General features: G+C 52.6%; 9 protein-coding genes across 9 annotated transcripts; 4 read left to right on the top strand and 5 right to left on the bottom strand.

The window, feature by feature from the left end:
* Nucleotides 1–144: 144 nt before the first annotated feature.
* On the top strand, nt 145–3,260 carry SMAC4_03358 (uncharacterized protein). The gene is made up of 2 exons (XM_066089929.1): nt 145–462; nt 545–3,260. The coding sequence occupies exons 1-2, from the start codon at nt 311–313 to the stop codon at nt 2,820–2,822; spliced, it is 2,430 nt and encodes an 809-aa protein (XP_065947703.1). The 5' UTR covers nt 145–310; the 3' UTR covers nt 2,823–3,260.
* A 236-nt stretch (nt 3,261–3,496) lies between these two features.
* Nucleotides 3,497–5,052, bottom strand: SMAC4_03359 (uncharacterized protein). Its single transcript, XM_024655459.2, has 2 exons — nt 4,208–5,052; nt 3,497–4,121 (listed from the first exon to the last, which is right to left on the bottom strand). Exons 1-2 carry the CDS (start codon nt 4,509–4,511, stop codon nt 3,679–3,681), a joined length of 747 nt encoding a protein of 248 aa, XP_024511344.1. The 5' UTR covers nt 4,512–5,052; the 3' UTR covers nt 3,497–3,678.
* A 659-nt stretch (nt 5,053–5,711) lies between these two features.
* SMAC4_03360 (uncharacterized protein) lies at nt 5,712–9,708 on the bottom strand. Its single transcript, XM_003352994.2, has 4 exons — nt 8,235–9,708; nt 6,988–8,181; nt 6,325–6,916; nt 5,712–6,253 (listed from the first exon to the last, which is right to left on the bottom strand). Exons 1-3 carry the CDS (start codon nt 9,544–9,546, stop codon nt 6,873–6,875), a joined length of 2,550 nt encoding a protein of 849 aa, XP_003353042.2. The 5' UTR covers nt 9,547–9,708; the 3' UTR covers nt 5,712–6,253; nt 6,325–6,872.
* A 597-nt stretch (nt 9,709–10,305) lies between these two features.
* SMAC4_03361 (uncharacterized protein) lies at nt 10,306–10,809 on the top strand (the record flags this gene model as incomplete). The annotated part of the gene is made up of 1 exon (XM_003352995.1): nt 10,306–10,809. One exon carries the CDS (start codon nt 10,306–10,308, stop codon nt 10,807–10,809), a length of 504 nt encoding a protein of 167 aa, XP_003353043.1.
* Nucleotides 10,810–11,164: 355 nt separating this feature from the next.
* Nucleotides 11,165–14,545, top strand: SMAC4_03362 (uncharacterized protein). Its single transcript, XM_003352996.3, has 7 exons — nt 11,165–11,391; nt 11,587–11,863; nt 11,917–12,015; nt 12,076–12,102; nt 12,156–13,103; nt 13,161–14,169; nt 14,247–14,545. Exons 2-7 carry the CDS (start codon nt 11,612–11,614, stop codon nt 14,480–14,482), a joined length of 2,571 nt encoding a protein of 856 aa, XP_003353044.2. The 5' UTR covers nt 11,165–11,391; nt 11,587–11,611; the 3' UTR covers nt 14,483–14,545.
* Nucleotides 14,546–14,708: 163 nt separating this feature from the next.
* On the bottom strand, nt 14,709–16,947 carry SMAC4_14070 (uncharacterized protein; the record flags this gene model as incomplete). The annotated part of the gene is made up of 6 exons (XM_066091764.1): nt 14,709–15,157; nt 15,296–15,405; nt 15,555–15,633; nt 15,737–15,807; nt 15,887–16,191; nt 16,348–16,947. The coding sequence occupies 6 exons, from the start codon at nt 16,945–16,947 to the stop codon at nt 14,709–14,711; spliced, it is 1,614 nt and encodes a 537-aa protein (XP_065947702.1).
* A 495-nt stretch (nt 16,948–17,442) lies between these two features.
* SMAC4_03365 (uncharacterized protein) lies at nt 17,443–19,661 on the bottom strand. Its single transcript, XM_003352999.2, has 3 exons — nt 19,152–19,661; nt 18,680–19,080; nt 17,443–18,619 (listed from the first exon to the last, which is right to left on the bottom strand). The coding sequence occupies exons 1-3, from the start codon at nt 19,568–19,570 to the stop codon at nt 17,550–17,552; spliced, it is 1,890 nt and encodes a 629-aa protein (XP_003353047.1). The 5' UTR covers nt 19,571–19,661; the 3' UTR covers nt 17,443–17,549.
* A 291-nt stretch (nt 19,662–19,952) lies between these two features.
* SMAC4_03366 (uncharacterized protein) lies at nt 19,953–21,312 on the top strand. The gene is made up of 2 exons (XM_003353000.2): nt 19,953–20,181; nt 20,274–21,312. Exons 1-2 carry the CDS (start codon nt 20,154–20,156, stop codon nt 21,107–21,109), a joined length of 864 nt encoding a protein of 287 aa, XP_003353048.1. The 5' UTR covers nt 19,953–20,153; the 3' UTR covers nt 21,110–21,312.
* A 132-nt stretch (nt 21,313–21,444) lies between these two features.
* Nucleotides 21,445–23,988, bottom strand: SMAC4_03367 (uncharacterized protein; the record flags this gene model as incomplete). The annotated part of the gene is made up of 1 exon (XM_003353001.2): nt 21,445–23,988. One exon carries the CDS (start codon nt 23,986–23,988, stop codon nt 22,684–22,686), a length of 1,305 nt encoding a protein of 434 aa, XP_003353049.1. The 3' UTR covers nt 21,445–22,683.
* Between the last annotated feature and the right edge of the window lie 1,037 nt (nt 23,989–25,025).

Genomic DNA, 25,025 nt, shown 5'->3' with positions numbered 1-25,025 from the left:
TGGGTGCCATCTTTTCCACTCCACGGGACCTTCTCCAAAAGTTTTAGTCTTTCGTTTCGGGTTCTTGCTTAGTTTTGGATATCGTGACCGTGGTTTTTCATCGTCTTCTTTTGGTGCTTCACAACTTCTGTCCTCCAATATACCCTTTCCATTGTCTCTTTTTCCTCGTACCCCTAGTCCTCTTCCCAGGACCCCCCGCCAGAGTCGTGACTCCTAGCCCAGCCAACAAACTGCTGACGCTCCGCCCTCGAATTTTCCTATTTGGTTGCCGTCCTCGTTTGCGATCCCCGGTTGCCCTCCATTCGCCGCCATGTCGCGGTCTGAGTCACGAAACGCCTGGAGCAAAGCCCTACCCACCACCCATTGGGGACGAGTCGAACGACTGTCACACCAGGAACTCGAGGCTCACGAGAGAGAGATCATCAAGGAGTGGGAGTCATCACCAGGTCACTGGTCCGGAATGTGCGTTACACCCCCCTCTCTGCTTTCTTCTCCAAGCCTTGTATCTTTCCATAATCCAGGCACATAGCTAACTTCTATACAGTGGAAAGCACACAGACACCACATCCGAGCACCTCGAAAAAGCGAAACGGCATCACGACCAGTTCAAGAACAACCCCAATAACCAACTGGGCCGCGGGAGCTATGGCGTCGTCGATAAAGTCTACCTCACCATCAAGAACCGCTCGATACGATTGGCGCGCAAGCATATTCCCCAGCGACGGCATATTCGACTTGAAGACCTACGGCAGGAGGCCAAGGTGATGGAAAAAGTCGAACATGAACATATCGTCAAGCTCATTGGTTCCTACTGCTACCGCAACGTACCTGAACTGTACCTCTTGCTGTGGCCTGTCGCCGTGTGCAATCTGGATGACCTGTTTAACGACCTGCATCTTCTCCAAACTGGCCAAGACGATCGCGATGAAATCCTTTCTCGGCTGGCCACACTTGATCTTACTGACCTGGGCGCCCTCGAATACCCTTACATTCCGTCATACGGAAATCGTTGCTTGTTCAGATATATGCGCCAGATGATGGGTTGCCTCACCCGCGCACTTGCTTATCTCCACAAGTCCGACGTGCGCCATCTGGACCTCAAGCCGGGCAATATCCTCTTAAGCCCTGGAAGAGTCTACCTGGCGGACTTCGGCATAGCAAGAGATGTCCATGACCGGGAAAACACTCTTACTCTCGGGCAACAGGGAACCCCGAAGTGGAGAGCACCCGAAGTCAGCCGCATTAGTGATGAGTGGTCAATGCGGGCTGCTGATGTGTACTCGCTCGGTATGGTGTTGCTGAACATTTCAACGGTTGTCTATGGCACCAAGATAGCCGAGTTTGATCAGGTTGCCGGCAAGCTACCAGAACAGGGGAGGGATGCTCTACTCGACCAATTCTTGGGTAACCTGGAAATGTATGCGTTGGCAACCCAGGATTACAAGGACTTCAGAGCGCCTACGGTGGGTCCGAGGCACACAGTCAACCTGATCAGGAGGATGTCGTCCACCACACCATCGGAGCGGCCCGCGGCAGACGAAGCCGACCTTGAGCTGGTCGAGCTCGGTGGTATCGACCAAGTTTATCATGCTTCCTGCTGCAAGAAGAGCAGCCGGTTCCTAACTGAAAAACTTGATTCGCGCCTGAAGCATGCCATGGAAGACCGCAGGCGACTACTAGCCGAGCACGAAAAGATCACCAAGAGGCTAGCCGAACTCGAAGCGAAGGATGCCACATACGAGGCTCGGATCAGAAATGAGACAACCCATGTTGCTGAGAGGTTCAAACAAGTCTGTGAGCAGCTGGAAAAGAGGCTGGAAAACGAGTCTGGGGAAAGAAAGAGGCTTGAGGTTCGGTTGATGGAACTCCAGACTGGTAAAAGGCAAGGAGTTCCAATCGCCTCGCGCCGAACCACCACTCCTGCACCAGCATCGACGAAGCCGGTTCTTGCCCCGAGCGGTTTGAAGATGCCCTCAAGACCACCAACGCATCCTTTACCAGCAACTTCGTCGTCAGCCCCTGCCGTACAAACTCTTATCAAGATGCCCACCCCCATCGTCGATCCCAATGCTCGTCCAAGTTACTCTCAAGCCGTCTCAACCGGTACTAGTAGTATTCCGGTACCGCAGAGTGCGACCCGTCGAGACTCGATACGAAGGGAATCCATCGTTCGTCCAGCTAACTTGCTTAACTCGCCAATTCCAGCCGTTGGGCCCAAGAGAAGTCCAACGCTTGAGGTTGTTCCTGCCAACTATCCATTGCGTCCCAGCACTTCAGCTTCCCGCTTACCTCGAGCCGTCAATCCTGCCACACCTATTAGGTCCAGCACTCCCAGCACACCTCGGTACAATCGCAACACATCTTCCGCCGATAGCACTCAGAACAGCATGAACAGCTCGACCCTTAGCTTGAGCAGATCGCTATATTCCGACCTCAGCATGCCAACGACCGTTGAAAACACTCCCAATATCAAGAGTCCTTCTCCCGATGAAATTGCCAAGAAGCCTGACGAGACGATATCCGAATTTCACTACAACGATGCTGCTACAGTCATCAAGGTCGAGAGTGTCGGTCTCGGTTTGGGTTATGAAGAGGATATCAAGAGAGCGGAAAGCGTTGCAAGTCGAGAAGATCACGAAGACAGGGAAGAACGTGACATACGAGACGATGCTAGTGTTGTCAGTTTCGCTCCTTCGACGAGTACTGCCCCCTCCGTAGGCAGTGGTTATAGTCGCACGGCCACTAGGAAGAAGGTTCCTTCATTGCCTACTGCCCCAAGCTGGGCTGATGTGGCGAGGACCATACCTCAGTTGCGAAAATAACCGGGGGTCGGATGGAATCAAGGGTATTGGATAGCCCTGTGAAGCTTTGGATGCATGGATATGAAAAGTTGTTTAAAACTATAATTACCGGGGTTTGGAAAAGGAATGGAGCGCTGGATTGGTGTTCCGTCCAGTTCCCCTGGTAGCAAGCGATGGATTATGGATGCTTGAGGGGTTTAAGACAGGACTCGTCCAGTTCCCCTGGTAGCAAGCGATGGATTATGGATGCTTGAGGGGTTTAAGACAGGACTCGTCCGGTTCCCCCGGTTGCAAGCGAAGATGTTGTTTTTGCCTGGATGATGGCTTATTTAAAATTATGAAAAAGGAGATGGGGATTTCCCATGGGAATCGAAGGGAAGCAAAGCTTGCTCTGAGCAAGCGGAGCCATGATGATAATTATGAATGTTCGTGAATGACCATCAACAGTCATCACTAAGTAGCTAGCAATCAAAATAGATAGATACCTACCACTACAGAGGGACCACCAGCGTGAAGGAAGTAAAGAAGTGAAATGCATATCCGGCATTGTTGAACTTGAGTCCACCGAAATTATTTTGTATGTCTTGGAAAACATCCATAGAATTAAGAATAACATTCGCCATTTAAACCTTGCTGCTTGATAACAAACTAACTCATGCAGTTGGCATCACCACCTTCATGCTCTTCCAAATCCTCGGTCGTTGTTAACGAATTCCACGCTATACTAGTAGGCTCTTAACTCAACTATCTACCCTCTCAGTGACTGGCGATAACGAAGAAGAATCCTTCGAAGAAGAGTTGGACGAGGATGATATTTCCTTGATTGAGTTAAATATTAAAGAAGATATAATTATTAAAGTCAATGCCGATTTTATTGCTACACCCTGGCTGTCCTGGGTTCCACTCGTCTTATGTCACCTTCCAATTCACCACCTCGCAACTGCCGTTGTTCCTCCTCGCCAGCAGTACCTCTAGTAATATACTTGATATCCCCCCTCCATGTCCTCCCACCATGACATTGTAGTGATTGCCTACGTACTGTCTTCGCCAAAGGCAAGCCTAACCCCCTTAGACCCCCACCCCCAAGTGCCCAACTCCCTTCGGCGGCTTCCATGTCTGATTTGAGTATTGAGAGAGATAGAGGTGTTGACAAAGGAGTCGTATGTAAACTCTGATGACTCAACAACGCAGCCAATATCTGTAGGTTCCGCGGCCGGAAGCGGGAGAAGCGAGATGGAAGGCGGGATGGAAGGCGGGATGTGAGCGACGTGGGCGATGGTGATGGTGATGGTGATGATAGGGGGTTTGACCTATGTGATACTGGGATGGGTGTCAGTCTTTTTTCTTGATAGAGGTAGGTAGATGAACTGGTTTGAAAGGAAGACTGGGTACACGTGGGGACTTACCAAAACCGTAACCGACACCTCCTTTTCTCACAACCTCTGTCCTCCTCTTCTTCTTCTTCCATGTCCCCCGCTGAAGGTTGCCTGTCTGCTTTAAAGCATCTAACCGAACAACTAACTCCTCAACTTGTACCGGTGGTCGGGTGTCAAGTTCTACACTTGACCGTTCAGTGTTGCTGTTGCCAACGGAAGATTTGTGGTGGTATGGTTCGTAAGGATGTTCATCCCCTGCTGCCGCAAAGAGTAAGAGGGTTAGAGTGATGAGGAGGAGGGCGAGGGTCGTTCCTCCGGAGAGAAATGGTTGCATTTTGTCTGTCTGTTGTCTGTTCTCTATTGTCTGTTGTCTGTTGTGTGGTAGATGGTTCTTGTTGATCTGTTCCAGACTGCCGTGGGTTGGGTTGGGGTATCAGGAGTGAATCCCGGTAGGTAGGTAGGTAGGTAGGTAGGGCTGATGTCGAGTTATCGACTTGGTTGTCGCCGGTGGGCGTGACTGGAGGTAATGGAGTGAATGAAGGACTGATTGACTCGCAAGAATCGGAAAGTGGCGATGTCGAGTAAGGTAGTGTGTAGTGTATTGTTGTGTAGTTGTAGTCTGGTGACGAAGATAGATGCCTTTTGGGATGGGTTGGAAGTTGAGGACGAGCCGTGGTATGACAGCGAGGAGGGGCAGATAAGCTCGTAGGGCAAGATATTCTGTAGTCGGTAACACCGATGTTGAGTGGATGGAAGTTGAAATGCTGACTGGATGAAGCTGGGTATAGAATCGCTGAATATCAAAGACTTTCGAAAACCAAGAACAATTTCAACAACGAACTGATTGTTCACAAATGACTTTTGAAAGAGAAAAGAATCAGTCCTACCAAATCGAGGAATAAATCACCCTTTTATTCCTTTTGAAGATGCATGTCCTATCTCTCCCCTCTTCCTTCCCCCTCATTCATCCATTTCATGCCCATCATGCAGCAGCCGACTGCATCCGATAGAGATAAAACCCGGATCGGTGGTGTGGGCTCTGCATCCAGACCCGGCTTTCTCGGTTTATCATAAACATGCGACGACCGCCTGCAACAACAAGTCTCAAGAGAGGGAGAGCGAGAGCGGGGGTCCGGAAACAACTGCGCTCGGTTACCGTTCGGTCGGACTGGAATGCAGGAAACCCATGCGTGGTGCGTTGAGGCCTAACGGGTCGTCGAATGTGATGTTTATGTTGTGTGTATGTATTGTATGTATGATGTACATGGGACGAAGTATGTAACGAACCAGAACGAACCAAGAGGTTGGGTCCGCCAATCGCAACTGTTCCTGGTTCCTGGCGAATGTTAAATGGTTCCTGAATGGCGAACTTGAATGTTTTGAAATCCGGGCTTCCCTTTGAATGGATTGTCTCATGTAAACAAATCGCCCATTCCAGTCGCTTGCATTACCGAGTCCCCTCCTCTCCCTATGAGACCTTCCATTTCCCCGCCCGTCGCCGCGATAATAAACCGTTTGCGGCGATAAAACATACTTGAATTCCGATAACGTTGTTTATCACGATCCCCGCCAAAACAACTCGCAAAACTCCAATTAGGTATGCATGCACAAAGCATACCACAGAATGCAGAGACCGCAGAAGGCAGGAGGCACAAAACACCTGTCTCCTGCCTGTTGTATCTCACGGCTCGTCGTGCATCGCGTCCCTAGTCACATGCCTACCATTATTTTACCCTATCGGTTCACCCTTCTTCCGAGCGCCAACTGGAAGTAACTACTGATCAGCCACAGCAGTGACATGCACCGCCGCATCCATATAGCACCAATTCTCCAGCAAGCACGTCGCCCCCGGGCTGACCTTGAACACACCACGTGGGCCAACGACAAACTCCTCTTCGCCATTGTTGATCGTCACCCTCAGCTTGCCGCTGACGAGGGTGCATATTTGGGTGCGGGACCGATCGAGGGGAAGCTGGTGGGTGCTGCCCGAGGTGATGATGAGGGTTGTCAACGTGGTTGATTTACCGATTTGGACGTTTTGGTTGGTGGAGAGGTAGGAGGAGGAGTAGACGAGGTCTAATAAGACAAAGGGTTGTTAGTATTTCAGATCTGGAGAAGTGAGGATGGGGATATGGGGTTTGACTTACCTTCGGATGGCTGGCTCCGTTTGGGGAGAACCCCTCTTGAGCCTCGTTCCCAGTCTTCCGTTACCAAATCCTCTTCTGATGTCAGAAGAGACCGAGCAGCGGTGGCAGTGGCTTGTATCGAGGTCGTTATGGCGCTTTGTTCCCTCGTCCGAAGACGTTTGCTGGCCCGGCGATACTCGGCATCTTCCTGTTCCTCTTCGGCTCCAGCGGCATCCACCGAAGCGTAAGTTGGCGATGGGTCTTTGAAAGTGATGACTTTCCGGGGCGGCGGTAGTTCTGCGTCCATATCTGCCTCATTCTCTTCCGCATGAGGCAAACTCGGTAACCTCTTTGATCGCCGAATGACCGTGGCACCGAGTTGCTCGTCGTACTCGTAAGTTTCCTCCTCGTCGTCCTCCTCATCCGCTTCATCTTCGGCATCGTGCCCTGCTTCATCTCTTGCTTCATCTCCATCACCACTAAACGCAACCACGTCTGCCACACGCTTCTCTTTAAATTTGGTCATATGCTTGATACTGCATGCATTGTGCGTCTTGTCGTACAGACAGTTAGCACAGGCATTGCAACAACTGGAAGAGACCAATTTGCTCAGCTTAACGCTGACTCTGGGAAGTATGGAGACGCAACAACTGAAAGGCCCTGCTTGCCGCCGACACGCAGTACACGGCTTGGCATTTTCACGCCCAGTGAGTTGCACGGCTATTGAGGCAAGCTGTTTGAAAGTGAGGGTGTGAGTTACTGGAATGGGGCGCTTCAACTTGAGATCCCGCCGACGGGGTAAAGCGAGGAGGATTTCCAGTTCCGGTTCCTCAATGTCGGGAAAGTCGCCTCCGGTCTGGGAGATGATGTATCGCCACAGCCCTTCGGGGTCTCCAGCTTGTTCCTCTTCTGGTTCTGGTCCTGGCGGTGTTGTTGATATCTTGTTGAAACTCCGCTTCTGGCGTACCTGGCCGAGAGCTTTAGTTTGTTGATCGCTACCGTCGTCAGTAGAAACATCCGGCTTTACAACACGCCCCCGTTCCTTAATGGGTAACTGCGCCTCTCTCGAAGGTGACTCGTCATATCCCATTGGGCCCCTAGACACAACACGGGCACCGTTCTCGCTGAGACCTTCAACGATGCTAAAGGTTCCGTCTTGGTTGTCGTTTACGCACACGTTGGGATGGTATACGTTCCAGTGATTGCTATAAGCTGCTTGGGTTCTGCTGAGGAGTCTGCACGACCTAATGGGGCATATCCAAGGCCGAATGGGGTGCGCTTCATGTTCGAGTTGGTATCCTTCAGGTATCAATCCTCGGGTCACTTGATACTGATTAGTTTCCGGATTCAACAGATGGGTATAAGGCCGGCCATCGGTGGCATGCTTAAATCCCACATTGGAAGCGATAACGCGGGCGTTTTCAGCTGGAGAGTTGGTACGTTCTGCGTTGTGCCTTTTTTGTAAGTCTCTGCCGTCCTTGATGATAGTCTCCGCGACCGATGAGCTTTTCCCTCTGCGATGTTCTCGTAGCTTTCGATTGATATAGTTTTGGGACATCTGAGGTTCCGCTAATGGTTCAGTATTATCTGGTCCTCGCGATATTACGGCGGGTGGATTATTGCCAAAGTCGATCCGAAGTTGCTCGAGTGGCAGACTGGCAGGGCGCTTGACAATGGTAAAAGTCCCGTCCAGATTGTCATTGAACCGGCAACCATAGTATCTCATCTTGAAGTGATTGGCAAGGTGAGACCTCGCGCTGTATAGCCACCGGCATGATCTGACTGGGCATATCCACTGGTGGGTAGGATGTTCTGTATAAAAGGTCCATTTGTCCGGCAATACTGTGCCCATTAAATCTTTCAACTCCCCAGATTCGTCTGTTAACAGTTAGCCGAGTTCGATAGTAAGAGTAAAGGTGGGAAGAACTGACCAGGCCACATGTTGTATGGACGTCCGGATTTTGAGTTCACCAAAATCTTCTCCGCAGGCCCCTCGCTGGAAGGAATAATAGCACCCTTGACCTCATCCTGGGGGTTAAGTTCGTCGTCACTCATAGCTGGGACTTGAATGGTTCCAATTCCACTTCCATCTATTTGCGATCGTCGACGAAGCTCGCGTTTAGGGAGCTCCTGCGCGGCCTTGTTGTTGTTTTGGGCATGGTACGTGTATGGCTTGGGCTCGACCATTGGTGATTCCGCGAGGCTCATGTACTTTTTGGATACCATAATGCAGGACCTGGGAATGCCGCCGAACCTCCTACCATTGCCGGGGGTGGGATCAGCATATGTTCCAAGGTCGGTCAAGGTACCATCCAGATTATCGTTTAATCGACAAGCACGGTGGACTACACCAAAATGTCTGCCTAGACCAGTGAGGCCAGGTAAGAGGGCTCGACAAGTTCTGATGGGACAAATCCAGGGAAGGTCAGGCTGATCTGACTGTTCATAACCGGGAGGTAAGAGTGCACCGCAGGTGGGTAGTAACTTTCCCGTGGCTTCATCCTTCCAGATCTTGTAGGCGCTAGTATCGAGGGCTTCGGTAGCAGGATCGGTTTCGGTTGTTGGCGGTTTTGGCGGTGCTTGGGTCTTTGAGCGGGCCACTCGAGTCGCGCCCAAAGCGTCCATGGCGAGTTGGGCCTTTATTAGGTCCGAGTCCTCAATATCACCCATGGGGATACTGTCTGAATCGGGCTCTTTTTTTGGTTGTGATTTTGATTTTTGGTGGTTACTCTGAGTCGATGTTGAGGCAGAGGTTGAGGTTGACCGGGGTGGGTTGTTGGTTACTCCTGCTGGAATGCTAGAAAGAGGCGTGCGGGATGAGGTTGAGGTTGAGGTTGAGGTATTCAGGTTGTTGTCTCCGTCGCGATGTTTTCCAGAGAGTCCAGACTTTGCATGAACCGCTCCAGAATGCCCACTTTTAGCCGTCACAACGGATCCCGACCTGAGTGACTTGGCGGGAACATCGGTTGAGGAAGAGGAGGATAATTTTGAGCGAGAGTTTGCGGAAAGGGGAGAAGGTCCACTATGGCCGGTTCTTTTCATCAACAGAGGTTTGAGTTTGGGTTTGGGTGGTGAGTGAAGGTTTGCTGCTGCTGAACCTTGTGATGGCTTCGCGTTGTTGGGATGAGATGTACTCAACCTCCCACTTGTTGCCGTTGCCGCATCATGTTCCCGTGGCCGCGTCATGTTCCCGCGTTTTCCGCGGCGAGCGATGCCGCTGCCCGATATCGTTGTCGTCGCCATGAGAACCTGTTGATAAGCTGATGTTCTCTTTAGTGCTTCTCGTATTTGCTGCTGGTGAATGGTGGTTGTTGTTCACATTTGACCGACGCGAAGGAGGGGAGGCGGAAGTCGGCAAAAATGGCATGACAAGAAGAAAACCAGAGTGAACAATGGAAAAGCCGCCAGTGGAACACAAGACGGAAGCAGAAATAAAGTGGATGAAAAACCCCCGATTGTCTGGTTCAAGTTGACGCGACGCAGGCAGGTCGATTTGACGTTGGTCTCTGCAGGTGTCCCCGTCTACTTCACAGAATGTTGGTGAAAAGCATGAGTTTCCGCCTAAACACTAACAAACCCACCAAACGATCTAGACGCAGGGCATGCAGTCAGTGAAGTGCGCGTGAAGTGAAGCACGACCGATAGGTGGAGCAGGTGGTCGGTGCTGACACGGGAACGGGTTGGAGGCAGCCTCCACTGCCCTCCAGCGTGGCAGCCACCTCAGTCATCCCCAACCTACGTAAAAAGCTTATATTGACTTCAATTTTAGTCTTTGTTGTCTTGTTGGACGTCTTCCTAGGCTTTCCCTCTATTCTCTTCCTTCCTTCACGCTTTAAATCGGTTGGGCTCATCCTGTTCTCTCCTGTTACCATCAGCTCATTCCGTTATCTTCTTTTTCTTGACATCTCCAGCCTTGGCATTTATCTTCCCCAGAATCAGACACTGTCTTCCACTCGATATCAGACATACTGAACATCCACTGGGAAAAATATTACCAACAAGATGGCACATCAAACTTCCCAGCAAAGTGGCCCCTTACAGCTGGTTCGCGCCCCAGAGCGTCCCGACTTCACTGGCAGGAAATCCGTCTTCTTAGCCGGAACCACAACCAAGAAGGGGGATGAGCCCGACTGGCGTGACAACTTGGCCAGACAACTCTCGCGTCTTCCCATCACAGTCATCAACCCGATCCCACCCAACTGGACTGACTGGCCGGAAGAGATAACGTTCGCACCCTTCCGGGAGCAAGTCGAATGGGAACTGGACATGCAGGAGAGGGCAGACATAGTCCTGATCTACTACGGACCTGATACACTTGCGCCTGTCAGTCTGCTGGAACTGGGGCTCTGTGCGCCCACCAAGAAGGCCATTGTGTGCTGTCACAGGGATTATAACAAGAGGGGCAACGTCCAGATTGTCGCTAAGAGATACGGCATCGAGTTCTTGGAGAATGAGAAGGATATGGCGGCTGCCGTGATCAGGAAGCTCGGTTCTCTGGATAGCTAGACGTTGTCGGTAACTCGGGCATTCGGCTTGTTGGGCGCTGTTGGGCCCTGGGTGCTGTGAGTGGTAGTTCAGCAGTCTCACGCCATGTGAGCCTCTGTTTATTCGGGGCGTTGTTGGAGGGAGGTTGAGCAATGTCCTTGGGTGGTAGATCCCATGAGCATATATTTGGCTGGTAACAGAATGGAAGACTGAATCCGGACCCTGAAGTCAAGTAATACAAGTTCAACTCCAAATGTGAAATGTGAAAGTGGAGGAAAACGGGACGACCCGGTCGGAGATCCCCCGCATTGCGTTCTCCCTGCAGTGGTCATAGCTCCTCAGATGTGGCTGGAGACAGTCTAGAATTCGCAAAAGACTGCGGATGCGCCACAGTTAGGTGGGGATTCCGTTCTTCAATTTGCGGCTTTGTCTCGCTTCGACTCCAACTTCACGTCTCACTGTGAGTGAAGGACATCGTTGCCCCGCCAAGTCTCTTGAAAGATTGCACCATCTTTCTCAATTGCGACTCGGACTCTTCAGCGCCGTACAGTAAGATTTTGGCACCCAAAGGTGACAGATAAGTCCAGGGTGTTAGACTAAAAGGTGTGGCTTGACTCATTCATTTTCTTTCAGATATGAACACTAGGCATTGAGCAATGCCGGGACTATTTCCAGGGTACAAGCAGTACCATACTCACTCGACGTTGTTGGAGTCATACCTGGATAGTTCCGAACGGCCACGCTGACCTCTTCGATCTAAAATACCCTTTGACTAACTCTGGACTCAACATCTGATAGGGCTGAAAAATAAATCCACCACCGGATGCACTCCTTTGCCCGTCTACGCGGCCTCATTCCTTCGACCAGGACTATCGCGGCTATTAGTACAAGACCAATTCGTCTTTTTGCTCGTCCTCTCCCCTCGTTCTCATCATACCCCCGCCGCCCATTCACATCGTCGCCGTTGATCATGGCCGCCATCGCCGTCCACAGCACCCTTAAGCCGGGCCCCCCCATCCCGTTTGTACCAAGGGAGGAGGGTGCCATTAGCTGGTACGCCTGCGGTCCGACTGTTGTATGTACTGAGAACTATAATTCTATACTCGACTTTCCGTTAACATTTCGTAGTACGACCTCAGCCACTTGGGTCATGCCCGTAACTATGTCTCCACAGATATTATTCGCCGCATCCTTATGCACTACTTCGACTACAAGGTCAACTTTGTGGTATGTTTTACTGAGATAAAACACCAGACCCCATGAAAATACGCTAACACTTCACCACAGATGAACTACACAGATGTCGATGACAAGGTAGGCTTAAACTCTGCTCATCCACAGACGGGCACCAACCTGACCTTTTCCAGATCATCATCAAGGCAAGGAGAAAGAGGCTCCTAGAGTTGGAAAAGGAGAAGCCTTATACTCCTGAGCAGATCCGCGATCTTATCTTTAAGGCCTTCCAGGCATACACCAAGAATCTTCCCCTTCTGGCGCCCGAAGATGCCGCTCCACTAGACGAGAAGAACTACCAGGAGCGGAAAGAGGCTGGTTACGGTGTCGTCTTGGCCGGTGGCCCCCTTGTCCCCGAGACAAAACCCGGTGACGCCGAGGCCAAGGTCAAGATGCACCTCAACAACATGGACGCTGCCGCCGAAGCACTCAAGAACGGTTCCGGTCTCGATGCCGCCGAGGACGTCCTCCTACCCTACCTCGATTCCCTCTACAAGGAGACCATCGACACTAGCGACCAGACCATCTTTACCAACCTCACCAAGACGATGGAGCAGGCCTTCGCTGACGATATGGAGGCTTTGAACGTCCTTCCTCCCGATGTCATCACCCGCGTCACCGAATACGTTCCCCAAATCGTCGCCTTCGTTGAGCAGATTATTCAAAAGGGATTTGCCTACGAGGCCGACGGCTCCGTTTACTTCGACATTGGCGCCTTCGAGAAGGCCGGTAACACTTATGCTCGCCTTCGCCCCGAAAGCAAGAACGACACTGCCCTGCAAGAGGAGGGAGAGGGTTCTCTTTCGACCGCTTTGGGAGGCAAGAAGCGTTCTGGCGACTTTGCCCTCTGGAAGAAGTCTAAGCCTGGTGAGCCTTACTGGCCCAGCCCTTGGGGTGCTGGTCGCCCCGGTTGGCACATTGAGTGCTCCGTCATGGCTTCCGACAAGCTTGGTGAGCAGATGGATATCCACTCTGGTGGGATCGATCTTGCGTTCCCCCATCACGACAACGAGCTGGCTCAGAGTGAGGCCTACTTCCACGACTGCTGCAAGGGCGAGCACACTTGGGTCAAGTATTTCCTGGTAAGTCTTCTGTCCGTGATCTTTCTGGTTCAGGGTTAGTACTGACATTACTTACAGCACATGGGTCATCTCTCCATTGCCGGAAGCAAGATGTCCAAGAGCTTGAAGAACTTCCAGACGATACAAGACGCTCTCGCCTCCACATACACCGCCCGCAACATGCGTATCGTCTTCCTTCTCAGCCGCTGGAACGACGGCGTTGAGATTTCCCCCGACATGAGGAAGCAGGCCGATAACTGGGAGACCACGCTCGACAACTTCTTCACCAACATCAAGGCTCGCCTATCCGAGGTTGACGCTTCCTCGGGCCTCAAGGACCTCTCCCTCTCCGAAGACGTCGGCGCCAAGGGCCTGCTCGAGGACTTTGAGTCCGCCAAGAAGGACCTCGACGCTGCCCTCAGGAACTCCTTCGACACCCCGACCGCCATGCAGGTCCTCCTCAAGCTTGTCCGCAACGCCAACATCTACATGAACTCCGGCAACCCCAACATGCAAGCCCTCGAGTCCGTCGCCCGCTGGGTTACCAAGATTGTCGGTGTCTTCGGTCTCGATGCCAGCGCCCAGCCTCCATATGAGGGTCTCGGCTGGTCCTCCGCCACCGCCTCCAACAAGGCCAATGTCGACCCCCAGACCGCCGTCAAGCCCTACGCCGCCGTCTTCAACCAGGTCAAGCAGGAGGTTGCCACTCTTGACCTCTCCGGCGAGTCCATCAAGTCCCTCCTCAAGCAGCAGAACCCCGAAGCGGAGTTCTCGGAGCTCGAGAAGAGCGGCGAAAAGGACGCCGAGAAGCTTGCGCTTCCCTTCATCCGCGCTGTCTCCAAGCTCCGCGACGAGTTGCGCACCACCATTGCTTCCTCGGGCGCTACCCTCGACCCCAAGGTCAAGCAGGCGATCCTTGCGCTTAGCGACCGTATTCGTGACTACGACCTTACCGACCTCGGCGTGCAGCTCGATGACCGCGTTGACGGACCTAGTCTCGTCAAGTTCGTGCCGGCTGCCAAGCTGATCCAGGCCCGTGAGGAGAAGGCTGCGCTATTGGCTGAGAAGGCTAGACAGAAGGAAGAGGGTAAGTTTATTATGTCTTTCACTACTTCCACCATCACTACTGCAAAACCGAAGCTAACTGATAAACCCCCAAAACAGCCCGCAAAGCCAAAGAAAAGGCCGAGCAAGAAAAGTGGGAAAAGGCCAAGGTTTCTCCCACCGAGATGTTCAAGAGCGACGCCAAGTACTCCGAGTTCGACGCCGACGGTCTGCCTACCAAGCTGGCGGCGGACGGCAGCGAGGTGCCCAAGAGCCAGAGCAAGAAGCTCAAGAAGGAGTGGGAGAAGCAGAAGAAGCTTCATGAGGAGTATCTTGCCAAGTTTGGCTCTGCTTAAAGGGAGGGCTGATGCTGATGCGAAACAATAAAAGGAGGGGTTGCGCGATGATGTTTTACACCTAAAAGCTATAAGAATTGATATCCCGTTTGTATGTGTATTTCCATGTGTTTCGGATGTTGTAGGGTGCTAGCTACCTAAGGTAGATAGACATGTCAAGTCATCGCGCCTTCCTTTCGTGACCCCAACCCAACCTAACCACCCCCTCTCGCCCTCTCGCCCTCTCTCAAAACCCAGGGAAAAACCCCTCCGGCACCTTCCACCCCTCCTTTCCCCCAACCACCTGGGCCTCCCTCATCACCCTCACCGTCCTCTCCACCACATCCGGGCCATACTCAAATTCAACCACCTCTTTCATCGTTTTAGGCACCACCCCCTTCCTCTTCTGCTTCTGCGACCCCTCCTCCCTCTCCTCCTCCCGCAGATATTCTTCCAACTCTTTCGGTGCTTCGGCTTCGGACTGCTCGTCGAAACCAACGTTACTCATCACCTGGATGGCCGAGGCGCGGTTACGGCGGATTTTTTCGTAGAGGTTTAGTCGGTGCTCGATTTTTGCTGCAAACAGGGAGGAGGGGAAGGAGGAGGAGGAGCATGGTGATGATGATGATAGGTCGCTGAGCACGAGGCCCAGGGCGAGACCGTCTTCGATGGCTTGGGCGCCGCCTTGGCCGTGGTCTGTGTGTGTAGATTATGGGGGTTGTTAGTTACGGTAGGTTAGTTACGGTGTTAAGGGAAAGAATTGAAGGGTAAAGTGGAGGGAGCAAATGAAGGGAGCAGATGAAGGGAGAAAAACAAAAGAAGAAGACTACTAACGAGGTAACATAGGATGAGCAGCGTCCCCAACAAGCACCAGTCGGTCTTTATGCCAGGTTGGGATGGGAGGGCGGTAGAGGAGCGGCCAGCGTTTGACGTCTGTTGCTTTGCTAGATAAGGTAGAGACAGTTACTGACTGTTAGCCTCAGAGAATGTGTCCACGTCCATATGAGTACCTCTCTACCAGTGGAGGACTGGACAGGACAGGATGAGACTGGATAGGACAGGTATAGACCAGACTAGACGTGACTAGACGTACTTGATCACTGCTAGGATTCCAGGGTGGAAGTCGGAGAGCTTGGAGAGGACTTCGGACTTGGAGATGGGGGCATGCCAGTCTATTTTGTTTAGAAAGAGGTTAGCTCAGGTAGTCTGGTGGTATTGTGAATGAATTTCCATGGTGGGAAGGATTGATCGCAGGGGGTTAACTGGGCACCGAACCTTCTCGCTTCGTAGTATCGGTATTGGTCGTCTCATCCCGAAGCATGACGACGAAGTTGAGGATTTCTCCACTGCCGCATGCGCAATTGTTTGTTAGCAACTGATTTTCAATACACGAAATAATGAAGCAAAGCAAATAGTTCCACTCACCCACGACACCGATAACAAATTAACCTCTTCTTCCCCAACACATCCGGCCAAAGCCGACAAACATTTGCTTCCTTGTTATCCGAATCTAGGAAGAACATCGTCTCTGGATCGTTGGCAATTTCCGCCGTGGGAATCAGGAACCGATAGCAGGTGTTCAGCTTCGGGTCCGGAAGCATCTGAGGCTCATGGTTCGGGTGGCCGAGGACAGACTCGGGTGCGCGGGAGTGCACCCCGTCGGCGGCGATGATGAGGTCGGCGGCTAGGACAGTGTTGTTGGAGAGGGTTACTGAGGGTGTTGAGGGGTCCTATGTACGACTCGGTATTTGGTGTTAGTGATCCCCTTCTCCTTGCCCTTTTTTTTTTTTCGTTTCTTGCTCGAGGGAGACTCTCGCGGTATAGATGTACGTCTAGAAAAGACAAGCAATGATGAGTTCATACAGGTATATAAACGCGAGACTCACATACGCAATCACTTCCTTTCCGCCCTCAATCCTCACCCACCCCTTCCTCTCCCTCTTCCCTTCCTTCCCATCCCCATTTCCGGCCCCATCATCATCGCCAATCTCCTTCCCATCGCCAATCTCAACCTCACTCTCATCCCCCTCAGTAGTACCCAAAACCAATCCCAACAACCCCCCATGCAAATCAACCCGATGCGCATACCACAACGCCCCCCCTTCCCCATAAACCTCTTCATTCCTACTATGATCCAGTCCTTCGCCAATCTGTTCCATAGTCATGGGGTTCATGACCAACACCCCTTCGCTCTTCACAAATTTTTGTTTTACCGGGTCTAGACCCCATCCGCGGCCCGGTGAAGGGTGGCAGAGGAAGCGGGAGATGTTGGGCGGGACGTTGATTGCTGCGCCGATCTCGTGGGAGGAGTGGTGTTGGGGTTTGGTGGTGGTGGTGGTGGTGATGGTGGTGGTATTGGTAGAGGTGGAGTGATTGTAATGAGAGGAACGCTCGAGGATAGTGATTCTGTGCAAAGGATTCGCGCGCCGGAGGGATAGAGCGGTGGAAAGACCGGAGAGGCCGGCGCCTGTTATTATGATGTCCATTCTTTGTTCGTGATATGGGTTAGATAGCTCGTCCAGGCGGGATGTGTCGATAATGATGGGGAGTTTGAGGCTTCTGTAGGTTGTGAACAGGCCGTAGATGGCTATATGTTACCAAACGGAAAGGGAAGAGAACAAACACGAGGGCAGATGCCACTACATATATACCATCATCCCACCACAAACGATTGCCGAGCTGAAGGGAAGGTGCCATCCATTCATTACTTGGGAACGTATGGTATTGGAGATACGGAACTGCAGTGTCACCATGGGGGTAAGCGGAAGGGTTCTGGAACGAGCTGAAGCCACGAGGGACCGATACTATAGTCGCTGGAGGTATTGTCTCTTGGAGTAGATCATTGGTACAAATAATGAGAGAACCTTGCATTTGTTGGTATCGTAACACAGGTGCTGGAAAAGGTAGCACCGCATATTAATCACCGATCTGTTGTACTGGAAGATCATGGAGACATGGACTGTTCCCAAAGTCAACCCCACTACCTTCACGTGGGTCGAAGCAGAAGTGACTCTTACAGGTTTATTTTCATTATATAGCCCATACCGAGACCTTCTTATACAGATCCACAAACAGTCCAATTACATTTTCACTCCGTCTTCTTCTCTGCTGTCATCGCAACCGCAGCCGCACTGCTCTTCTTCTTGAATAAAGCGGCCAACTTCGCCTTTAACTTGTCCACCCCCTTCTTCAACCCGCTCTTCGGGCCCTCATTCGCCGCGACAAATCGTCTGACGAGAATATTAAACATGCCGCCAAACGCAAGGGCAATAGCTGTCGACGTGAAGATGATGACATTATACGGCATGCTGAAATCGGGTGTAGGCAGATTGCACAGCAATGTCGTCGTTCTCAGGTTATACGCCGCGAATCTCGAGTTTCCACCGTTCTTGTCCTTATTCAGAATAGTGATGACAGCAGCAGCCACATCAAACCCGCGATTCGCGTCAGGCGGGTACTCGGTATACCGCAAGATGGACTTCTCAAAGTCGTACGTAAGAAAAACGGTAGAAGCGGGCGGTACAGTCATGCGGACTTCGAGCTGGGTTCCGCGAGCGCGGTCGACGGCGGGGCGGTAGTAGACTTCCTGAATCAAAGAGTCGGCCTTGCCCGGTTGTCCGTCGACGCGGGCCGAGATGGTGTGCAGGTAGATGCGCATGAACCAGGGGAGGGATTCCATGTAGATGAACTCGACTTCCTGGTCGGGACTGGGGTTACGGAGGATGGTCTGCACGCCGCCGCGTTCCTGGCCGTGACCGGTGAAACTGCGTTCGGCGTAGAGGAGGGGCGTTTCGGGCTTGACGAGGTGTTGATCGACTATTACGGATCCATCCTGCGTCTCGGGGGCGGGAAGGAAGACTTCGAAGTCATTCTCAGCAGGGAAGTCGAAGCAGCGCGAGGTCTGACCGGGGTTCTTCTTCTCGATAGCGCCCTCGGAGGCGAAGACAATGCGCGAATCGGGAACTTGGATGCAGACAGGAGATACGGTAGGGTCGGTCAATGGGCAGGTTCCCTTAATGGGCCTGCCGAAGATTTGGGATAGCGACCAGTCTTGATTGGCGGCTGAATCGGTAGGGAAGCAGGTATCGTGAGCGTGGTACGGCTTCGAGGTATTGCACTTCATGTCGTGAGCGGGAGGTGGCCTGGGAATCGGGTTATCTAAGCCGGTTTCGTCAGTGAAAGTCCATTGCTATGTCGTTCAAATATTAGAACACATACCCCTGGGTCTCTTGGATCGGTCAACATCCAAGACCATATCAATGCTCTGCTCGATCTGCAACACACACTCGCCGTCTTCAGGGCACACAGGCCGGATATCGATGGCCATAGTCTGCCATGAGGAGTCGAAGAGCTTATGTCCGTCAAGCAGTGAAGCGATACCGGCTTTGCCCTTGCATGGAAGAAGCTTAAGGAAGGGTGTCAAGTTCTCGGTACAGACAACTTCGTGGGGCAGCACTCCGTATAGCAGGTGCATGTTCGTCGCGTTCGCATCGATGTGGTTGCCCTCGGGCTGGAAGGACATGACGGGACGGGTGGTTCGGGTGCTATCGATGAAGTTGAGGGAGGCACAGAAGAGGCCAGACAGCGCGTTGGTAAGCGTCAACCATTTGTGATCGGCCCTACATGATTGTCTACAGTTAGTCTCTGTCCAAGTCCGTAGTCCGTGGTGTTGGTGATAGAACAAACATACTCCTCGTCTGTCTCTGCCTCCAGCCACGCCCACATCTCAACACCTGTTCCACCCTCGCGTGCGCCATTCCACGGCCTGGCGCCCCAGCTCTCGGCATCCCATCTTCCCAGGCTGAACCTCAAGTGCAACTCGCGAGTGCCGGCATGCTGGAGAATCTGTCCCAGCGATCGGGGGAAGAAACGGAAGTTGTGCGCCTCAAAGGCAGAGAGCGAGGTGTTGGAGCGGAAGTTGAAGCTGGCGAGAAGAGCGGACAATGGCAGCGGGCGCAATATTAGCTGTTCATGGTAGTCGGATCGGGAGTCGGAAATGGAGGTGGAAATGGAATCGGCGGCCGAGGAGGCATTCGCGATGGCAGCGTAGGGCGAGAAGCAAAGAAGAGAAAGTAAGGAGAGTAACAAGGAAGGAAAGGATGGACGCATTGTATTGGACAGTTCTGTCTATCGCCGTTGTCTATCCATTTGCTTTATGTATGTCCACCACAAACTGCCAAAAAAACAAATTCCGGGAGACAAATGGCAAGTGTGGGAAAAGGCAACGGGAGGATGTGAAGGTGACAGTTGGTGTTGCTGTCAGTTCGCAACTTTCACTTGGGCCTCCCCGTTGCTAAGGTCCGGGTGCTGGAGGAGTGCCTGCCGCGCCCTGTCACAGCGGGACAAGACCCAGTAAAATTGTGGATGACAGCACATTTCCAGTGGATGAACAGGGATCATAGCGGCAGCAGGGGAGCGTGAAAGTGGGTCGACTTCCCCAGCTTCAGCGGATCATGTTCCATTCACCAAGCAGCCTTGCAGCGCGGCTGACTTTTGCGCTTGCAATTCGACTTCCAAAATCTTGGGAATTTCTTCCAAACAACAAAACATCCATCAACCGTGACAACTCTTTCTGCAAGCACAAACCCCGCGTTCTCCCTCGGACCGAACCGAAAACCAACCTTAGAATCACCACGTCGCGAATAATCTTAATCAACAACAACAACAACAACAACAACAACAAACACCAACAATGGCGGCCGAACAGAGAAAACTGCTCGGTAAGTCTTCTCTTCCACCCACCTTTACCATCTCTCCCCTCCACCACCATACCATTGTGTATCCCACTAACCCCCCTATCCCTCCCTTATAGAGCAGCTAATGGGCGGCGGCATCTCCTCGCGCTCGGCACAACTCTCCCTCACCGACCCCAAAGTCTGCCGCTCCTACCTAGTCGGCACCTGCCCGCACGACCTCTTCACCAACACCAAGCAAGACCTCGGTCCCTGTTCGCGCGTGCACTCGGAGGCGCTAAAAGCCGAGTACGAATCGCTTCCAGAGCAAGACAAGAAGAAGTACGGTTTCGACTACGACTACATGCGCGACCTACAAAAGTACATTGACGAGTGCAACCGACGGATCGACGCGGCGCAGCGGCGGCTGGAGAAGACGCCCGACGAGATCAGGCAGACGAATGTGTTGCTGAAAGCCATTTCCGACTTGGGCACCACGATTGCCACAGGCCTCCTAGAGGTGGAGATCCTGGGCGAGCTGGGCGAGGTGGGACGGGCGTATGATGAGCTTTTCCGGGTGAGACAGGCGCAGGCGCAGAAGAGCGAGAAGGAGAGGGAGCTAAAGGCGCTGAGCGATACGAGTGGCCCCAGCGGTCATCAGAAGTTGCAGGTGTGCGATGTTTGCGGGGCGTATTTGTCGAGGTTGGATAATGATCGCAGATTGGCGGATCACTTCTTTGGCAAGATGCATCTGGGGTATGCGCAGATGCGGAAGACATATGATGCGTTCCCGAAGGAGATGCGTGGTCGTGGTCCCCAGAGGCCGATGGGCGGCGGTGGTGGGGGGGATGATGATATGGGGGGTGTGCCGACGGGTCCGGGTGGCCGACACGATGACTGGGGTAGAGGCCGTGGGCCTAGGAGTGGTGGTGGCGGTGGTGGTTATCGTGGTCGTGGTAGACGTGGTGGGTGGTAGGATGACCGAACGAAGAAACAGTTGGTATCCAACAGAGCAAAACGGGTCGGTCAAGAGCGCGTCAAAAGGAGACGGACTCGGGCGGTCGTATGTGCATTGAAAAGGCGTTGGGGGCGTTTTACACTATTCGAGCTTGGGAATTTGCGAGGGACTCGGCACTTCTCCCGGCATGGCCTTTGTTTTCATACCGTATCTCGAAAACAGCATGTTATATCATGAGAGAGCAGTACATAGGTGTAGAATGGATGATACCAGCAATTACACGTTTACTCAAGCGGCGCGATTCGGTAATAATTTGACTGTGGAAAGTTTGTAATACCGATTAAAGTTCTGGTGATATCAATTCGTCTCTTCGCTGTTTACATAGTCGCTGTCCTCTAAGCAATACACCCCGTATGATCAAAAGTCTTCCAATCCGCCAAACACGGAAACAAACACCACGCTTCCATCTTTACGTCCAAGTCGCGCTGGGATCAACGCCTCGAACAAGAAACGATAAAAATGTGCATTTTGGGCTGACTTAGAGGCATGAGAGCCTGCCGCACTCTTGCCTCTGCTCAGAAGCTCTCCGAGGGCGTCCAGAACGCCTCCCCCGTGTCGCTCAATGTCTTAGGATCCCTCCTTACAAATTGGATCCGTCACCCCTGGGCGAGGAAGATCCGCTGCCCCCTAGTCCTGACCAGCGTCGACGTACTCAGCTGATGTTGCATCTTATGCATGTTGGGACCCCTCCACTGGCGCATGTTGGTCATACCGGATTCTGATACCCACTTCTCAATCTCTTCCCCGTTCCGATATTGGCGAGCGACTCGTTTGTTGTCAAGGTACTCCCTTGTTTCATGTAGAATGTCCACCATTGCTTTGTTGCGCTCTGTAAGTGGCAACCTAAGCGATACTGCGTGGCTCATTTGTTCTTTTATTGCACTCTCTGCGATTGCATGTTGCATTCTCGCGAGATGCCTATCATATTCTTCATGTTCTCTTTGCTCCTCCTCCTCCTCCTTCAACTGTTCTAGAAACTGGAGGGCGGTCGGTAGCTGGCGTGGCGCTGGAGTGGCATCTGGCGTTGGTCGTTTGAAAATTTGACGGGCAGCAACTGCCTGATTTGTAGCTGAAGTGACACCATGTTCTTCTGTCGTCCTCTTTGCAGAATCCTCTAGTATCTTCCTGGGTCTTCTTCCATTTTGCTCGAGACTTCTTTCCAATTCTGCCTCTAATTTTTTGAGGGACCGAAGGCCAGCCAGTGACTGGCCTGGTATTGGTGGTATGAGACCTAGGTGAGCAGCCACCACTTGGGCTGGACGTGAGATAAAGCCCGTCCACTTGACTCGCTTTGCCGGTTTATGCTCCGATGTCGGCTCTTCATTGACTATTCTTTGTGAATCAGATTCATTTCGGTGTTGCATTGGAAATACACTTGGGTTGTTATGAGAAGGCTTTTCATTGCTCGCCAACGGGCTCTCTGCGTTCGGCGTAGCTTGCGTATTCGCTGGGGCTTGCGGGGACTCGTTCTTGGACGCATTGGGTTTGGAGCGAATGGTTGAAGCGAAGGTTGGCTGCGCATAGGAAGGTTTCTAGATTTCCTTGGACTCCGCCTGCGCGTTTGCCGCCTCCTTGGCTTGTGCCGCGTTCTTCCAGATACTATCTTGCACCTCATCATCCCATCTGCCCACAGCAGGCGAGAGGGGCAAGGAAGCAAATGATAAGGGAGTACTTGTGCTGACTTGCGGTGCGGTAGATTTGCTGCCGGGGAGCGCAGGGAACTCGTCGGGGGTCAACTTTGGTTTGTCGGCCTTTGGTGCACCAGACCCAGGCCCGGCGCGTTCAGCACGAGGAGCGGCTGGGCCGTCCGCCTTCCAGTCCCTGCCGCGGCTTCGGAAGTTGTCACGCTGATAGAAACGCTGACCAGACTCGTTCTCCGGGTCCGGCTCGAAAAGGGTACGGCCGCCATGGCCATCACCTCCCCCGCGACCTCTTCCGCCACCGAATCCTCCTCTTCCACCACGACGTCCGCCACGGTAACCGTCTCCTTGCTCATTGCCGTCAGCCAGATCTCGCGCGAACGCTGTGTTTGCAACCCCCCTATGACCCCTATAGCCGCTTCGGTCCTCCTCTCTCATGCGCTCCTCCTTGCCCTCGTCCCAAGAGCCACCCTCCTTAGCCCCCATAGCGCGCATCTTGCGCTCACGGTTCTTCTCCCGCTCCTCCTCCATCTTTTTGCGATCCTGCTCGGCAGCCTTCTTCTTGGCCGCTTGTTCGGCACGACGTTTCTTATCCTCTTCCATGCCCTTGGCGTAAGCGGCGGCATGCTCAGTTTCGTCACGCTGGGCTTGTTCGAAACGCTTAGTTTTCTCGGCAGCCATAATACGCATCTTCTCCATTTTGGCTGCCAGTTCGTCCTCAGTAAGCTTGGTGCGGGGATTCCCGCCGGACCCGATTCTCGCTGCCGACGAGACGCTCGCCGTGTTGCGACCAGCTTCCTTGTCCTTGGCTTCTTTCTCGCGAAGTTCTTTGGGGGCAGAGGGAGGTGCGTTGGAGGTTGACTGCTGCTGTTGAGACTGAGACGCGCTGTTGTTGGCTCTAGGGTGACGATTGTTGTTGCGCGGTTGCTTCTCAGCACGATTGGCAGGGGCGTGACGCGAGTTGGCAAGTCCTCTGGGTACTCGAGGCGTGGGGGCGGCCTTCTGAACAGGCGCAGGCTCGGATGGATGAGGTTGTTCCGCGGCAGTGGAAACAACAGGTCTCGTGATGTTCGTGTCTTGGACAGGCGCTCCAGTTTCATTGGAGATGGTCGCGACCTGCTCTTCAGGCGCTACAGGCTCGAAATCGTCGGCGAAGAGATCGTCGTCAGTACGACCTCCAAAGTGTTCGGACTCCATGGTTCCAGTAGTATACGGTCAACGTTGAAAATGTAATTGAAAGATGTCGAAAGGGAATGCGGCCTCTGGAAAAGATGATTGTAATAGTAGGGCCAGAGTGGATTGGTCGCGGTTGGGTCGCGTGTACTGTTAGGGACAGCTAAGTATAAGTACTTTTTTTATTTTTTTTGAATGGTGAAGGCGAACCAAGAAGCGGAAAGTCTGACTGAAACGGTATGTACAGTTCGGTGCGATCGTTGTTCCCTTTGACGTTCAATCTCAAAAGTTGAAGGAAAGGACAAATGGATGGTGGACATGTCTGTTGGCTGCAATGGGACACAACGAAGTCGCAGGTGGGGCAAGCAGAGGTCGGGCAGGCGGGCGCGTGAAAGCACAGGCGGGGCAGGCAGTGACAAGTCGAGGGGAAAACAGAGGGCGGAGGCAGGCAAATGGAAGCGGGGTGCCGGGCAGGAAAGACTCGAACAGGGACAGCGACGACGGGAAGCCCCGAGGTTCAACTTCTTGGCTCTGCTTCCTTGTTTCCCGTCCTTCCACTTCAACCTCTCGCTCTTGCAAATTGATGCCATTTCCAACTTCCGCGTTTGGACTTCAACCACTCGGTGTAAATCCAGATCCTTCCTTGCTGTATTTGGGCCTTCCAAGACTTCTTTCGCTGCTTTGGACTCAATATCTGATCACATAATCGTTGACTCGATGTACACGTACACTCCCCAGCACTTAACCCCGAAGATTCGCGTGCACTTTGGGCAAAGCCTCACCGGGCAAGACACTATGTATGTTGGTGTTTTCCCATGTGAAATGGGCTAATATCATGTGCAGTATAACCTCACTTGTCACTCACCGAACTCAAAAGCCATGGACTGCGTGATTGCGGCACATACATCATAACCCAACGCCTCCTCGCTTCTCAACGCCGCGTAATTGATCAGTTCGGAATCACAGTTGGCAATATGGAATAACTGCGATATGCAGGTTGATGAGTTTTGAGGACGATTTATCGACATTTCAGAGCCGGCATCGTCAACGTCTAGTGTACG

The sequence above is a fragment of the Sordaria macrospora genome, chromosome 7, assembly GCF_033870435.1.
Source record: "Sordaria macrospora chromosome 7, complete sequence".
Classification (NCBI taxonomy): Eukaryota; Fungi; Ascomycota; class Sordariomycetes; order Sordariales; family Sordariaceae; genus Sordaria; species Sordaria macrospora.
The sequence above is the reverse complement of the archived record's forward strand: the minus strand, read 5'-3'. Positions and strand labels throughout refer to the sequence as shown.

Coding starts and splice junctions, on each gene's coding strand:
- SMAC4_03359 (XM_024655459.2), bottom strand. CDS start 4,511: ATGCAACCATTTCTCTCCGGAGGAACGACCCTCGCCCTCCTCCTCATC. Junction 4,122..4,207: donor AGGTGTCGGTTACGGTTTTG/GTAAGTCCCCAC, acceptor CACCCATCCCAG/TATCACATAGGTCAAACCCC.
- SMAC4_03366 (XM_003353000.2), top strand. CDS start 20,154: ATGGCGGCCGAACAGAGAAAACTGCTCG. Junction 20,182..20,273: donor CGAACAGAGAAAACTGCTCG/GTAAGTCTTCTC, acceptor CCTCCCTTATAG/AGCAGCTAATGGGCGGCGGC.
- SMAC4_03362 (XM_003352996.3), top strand. CDS start 11,612: ATGCACTCCTTTGCCCGTCTACGCGGCCTCATTCCTTCGACCAGGACT. Junction 11,864..11,916: donor ACGCCTGCGGTCCGACTGTT/GTATGTACTGAG, acceptor AACATTTCGTAG/TACGACCTCAGCCACTTGGG. Junction 13,104..13,160: donor CTTGGGTCAAGTATTTCCTG/GTAAGTCTTCTG, acceptor CATTACTTACAG/CACATGGGTCATCTCTCCAT.
- SMAC4_03360 (XM_003352994.2), bottom strand. CDS start 9,546: ATGGCGACGACAACGATATCGGGCAGCGGCATCGCTCGCCGCGGAAAA. Junction 8,182..8,234: donor TCCATACAACATGTGGCCTG/GTCAGTTCTTCC, acceptor AACTGTTAACAG/ACGAATCTGGGGAGTTGAAA. Junction 6,917..6,987: donor GCGTGAAAATGCCAAGCCGT/GTACTGCGTGTC, acceptor GTCAGCGTTAAG/CTGAGCAAATTGGTCTCTTC.
- SMAC4_03358 (XM_066089929.1), top strand. CDS start 311: ATGTCGCGGTCTGAGTCACGAAACGCCTGGAGCAAAGCCCTACCCACC. Junction 463..544: donor CCAGGTCACTGGTCCGGAAT/GTGCGTTACACC, acceptor ACTTCTATACAG/TGGAAAGCACACAGACACCA.
- SMAC4_03365 (XM_003352999.2), bottom strand. CDS start 19,570: ATGCGTCCATCCTTTCCTTCCTTGTTACTCTCCTTACTTTCTCTTCTT. Junction 19,081..19,151: donor GAGGCAGAGACAGACGAGGA/GTATGTTTGTTC, acceptor ACAATCATGTAG/GGCCGATCACAAATGGTTGA. Junction 18,620..18,679: donor CCGATCCAAGAGACCCAGGG/GTATGTGTTCTA, acceptor AAACCGGCTTAG/ATAACCCGATTCCCAGGCCA.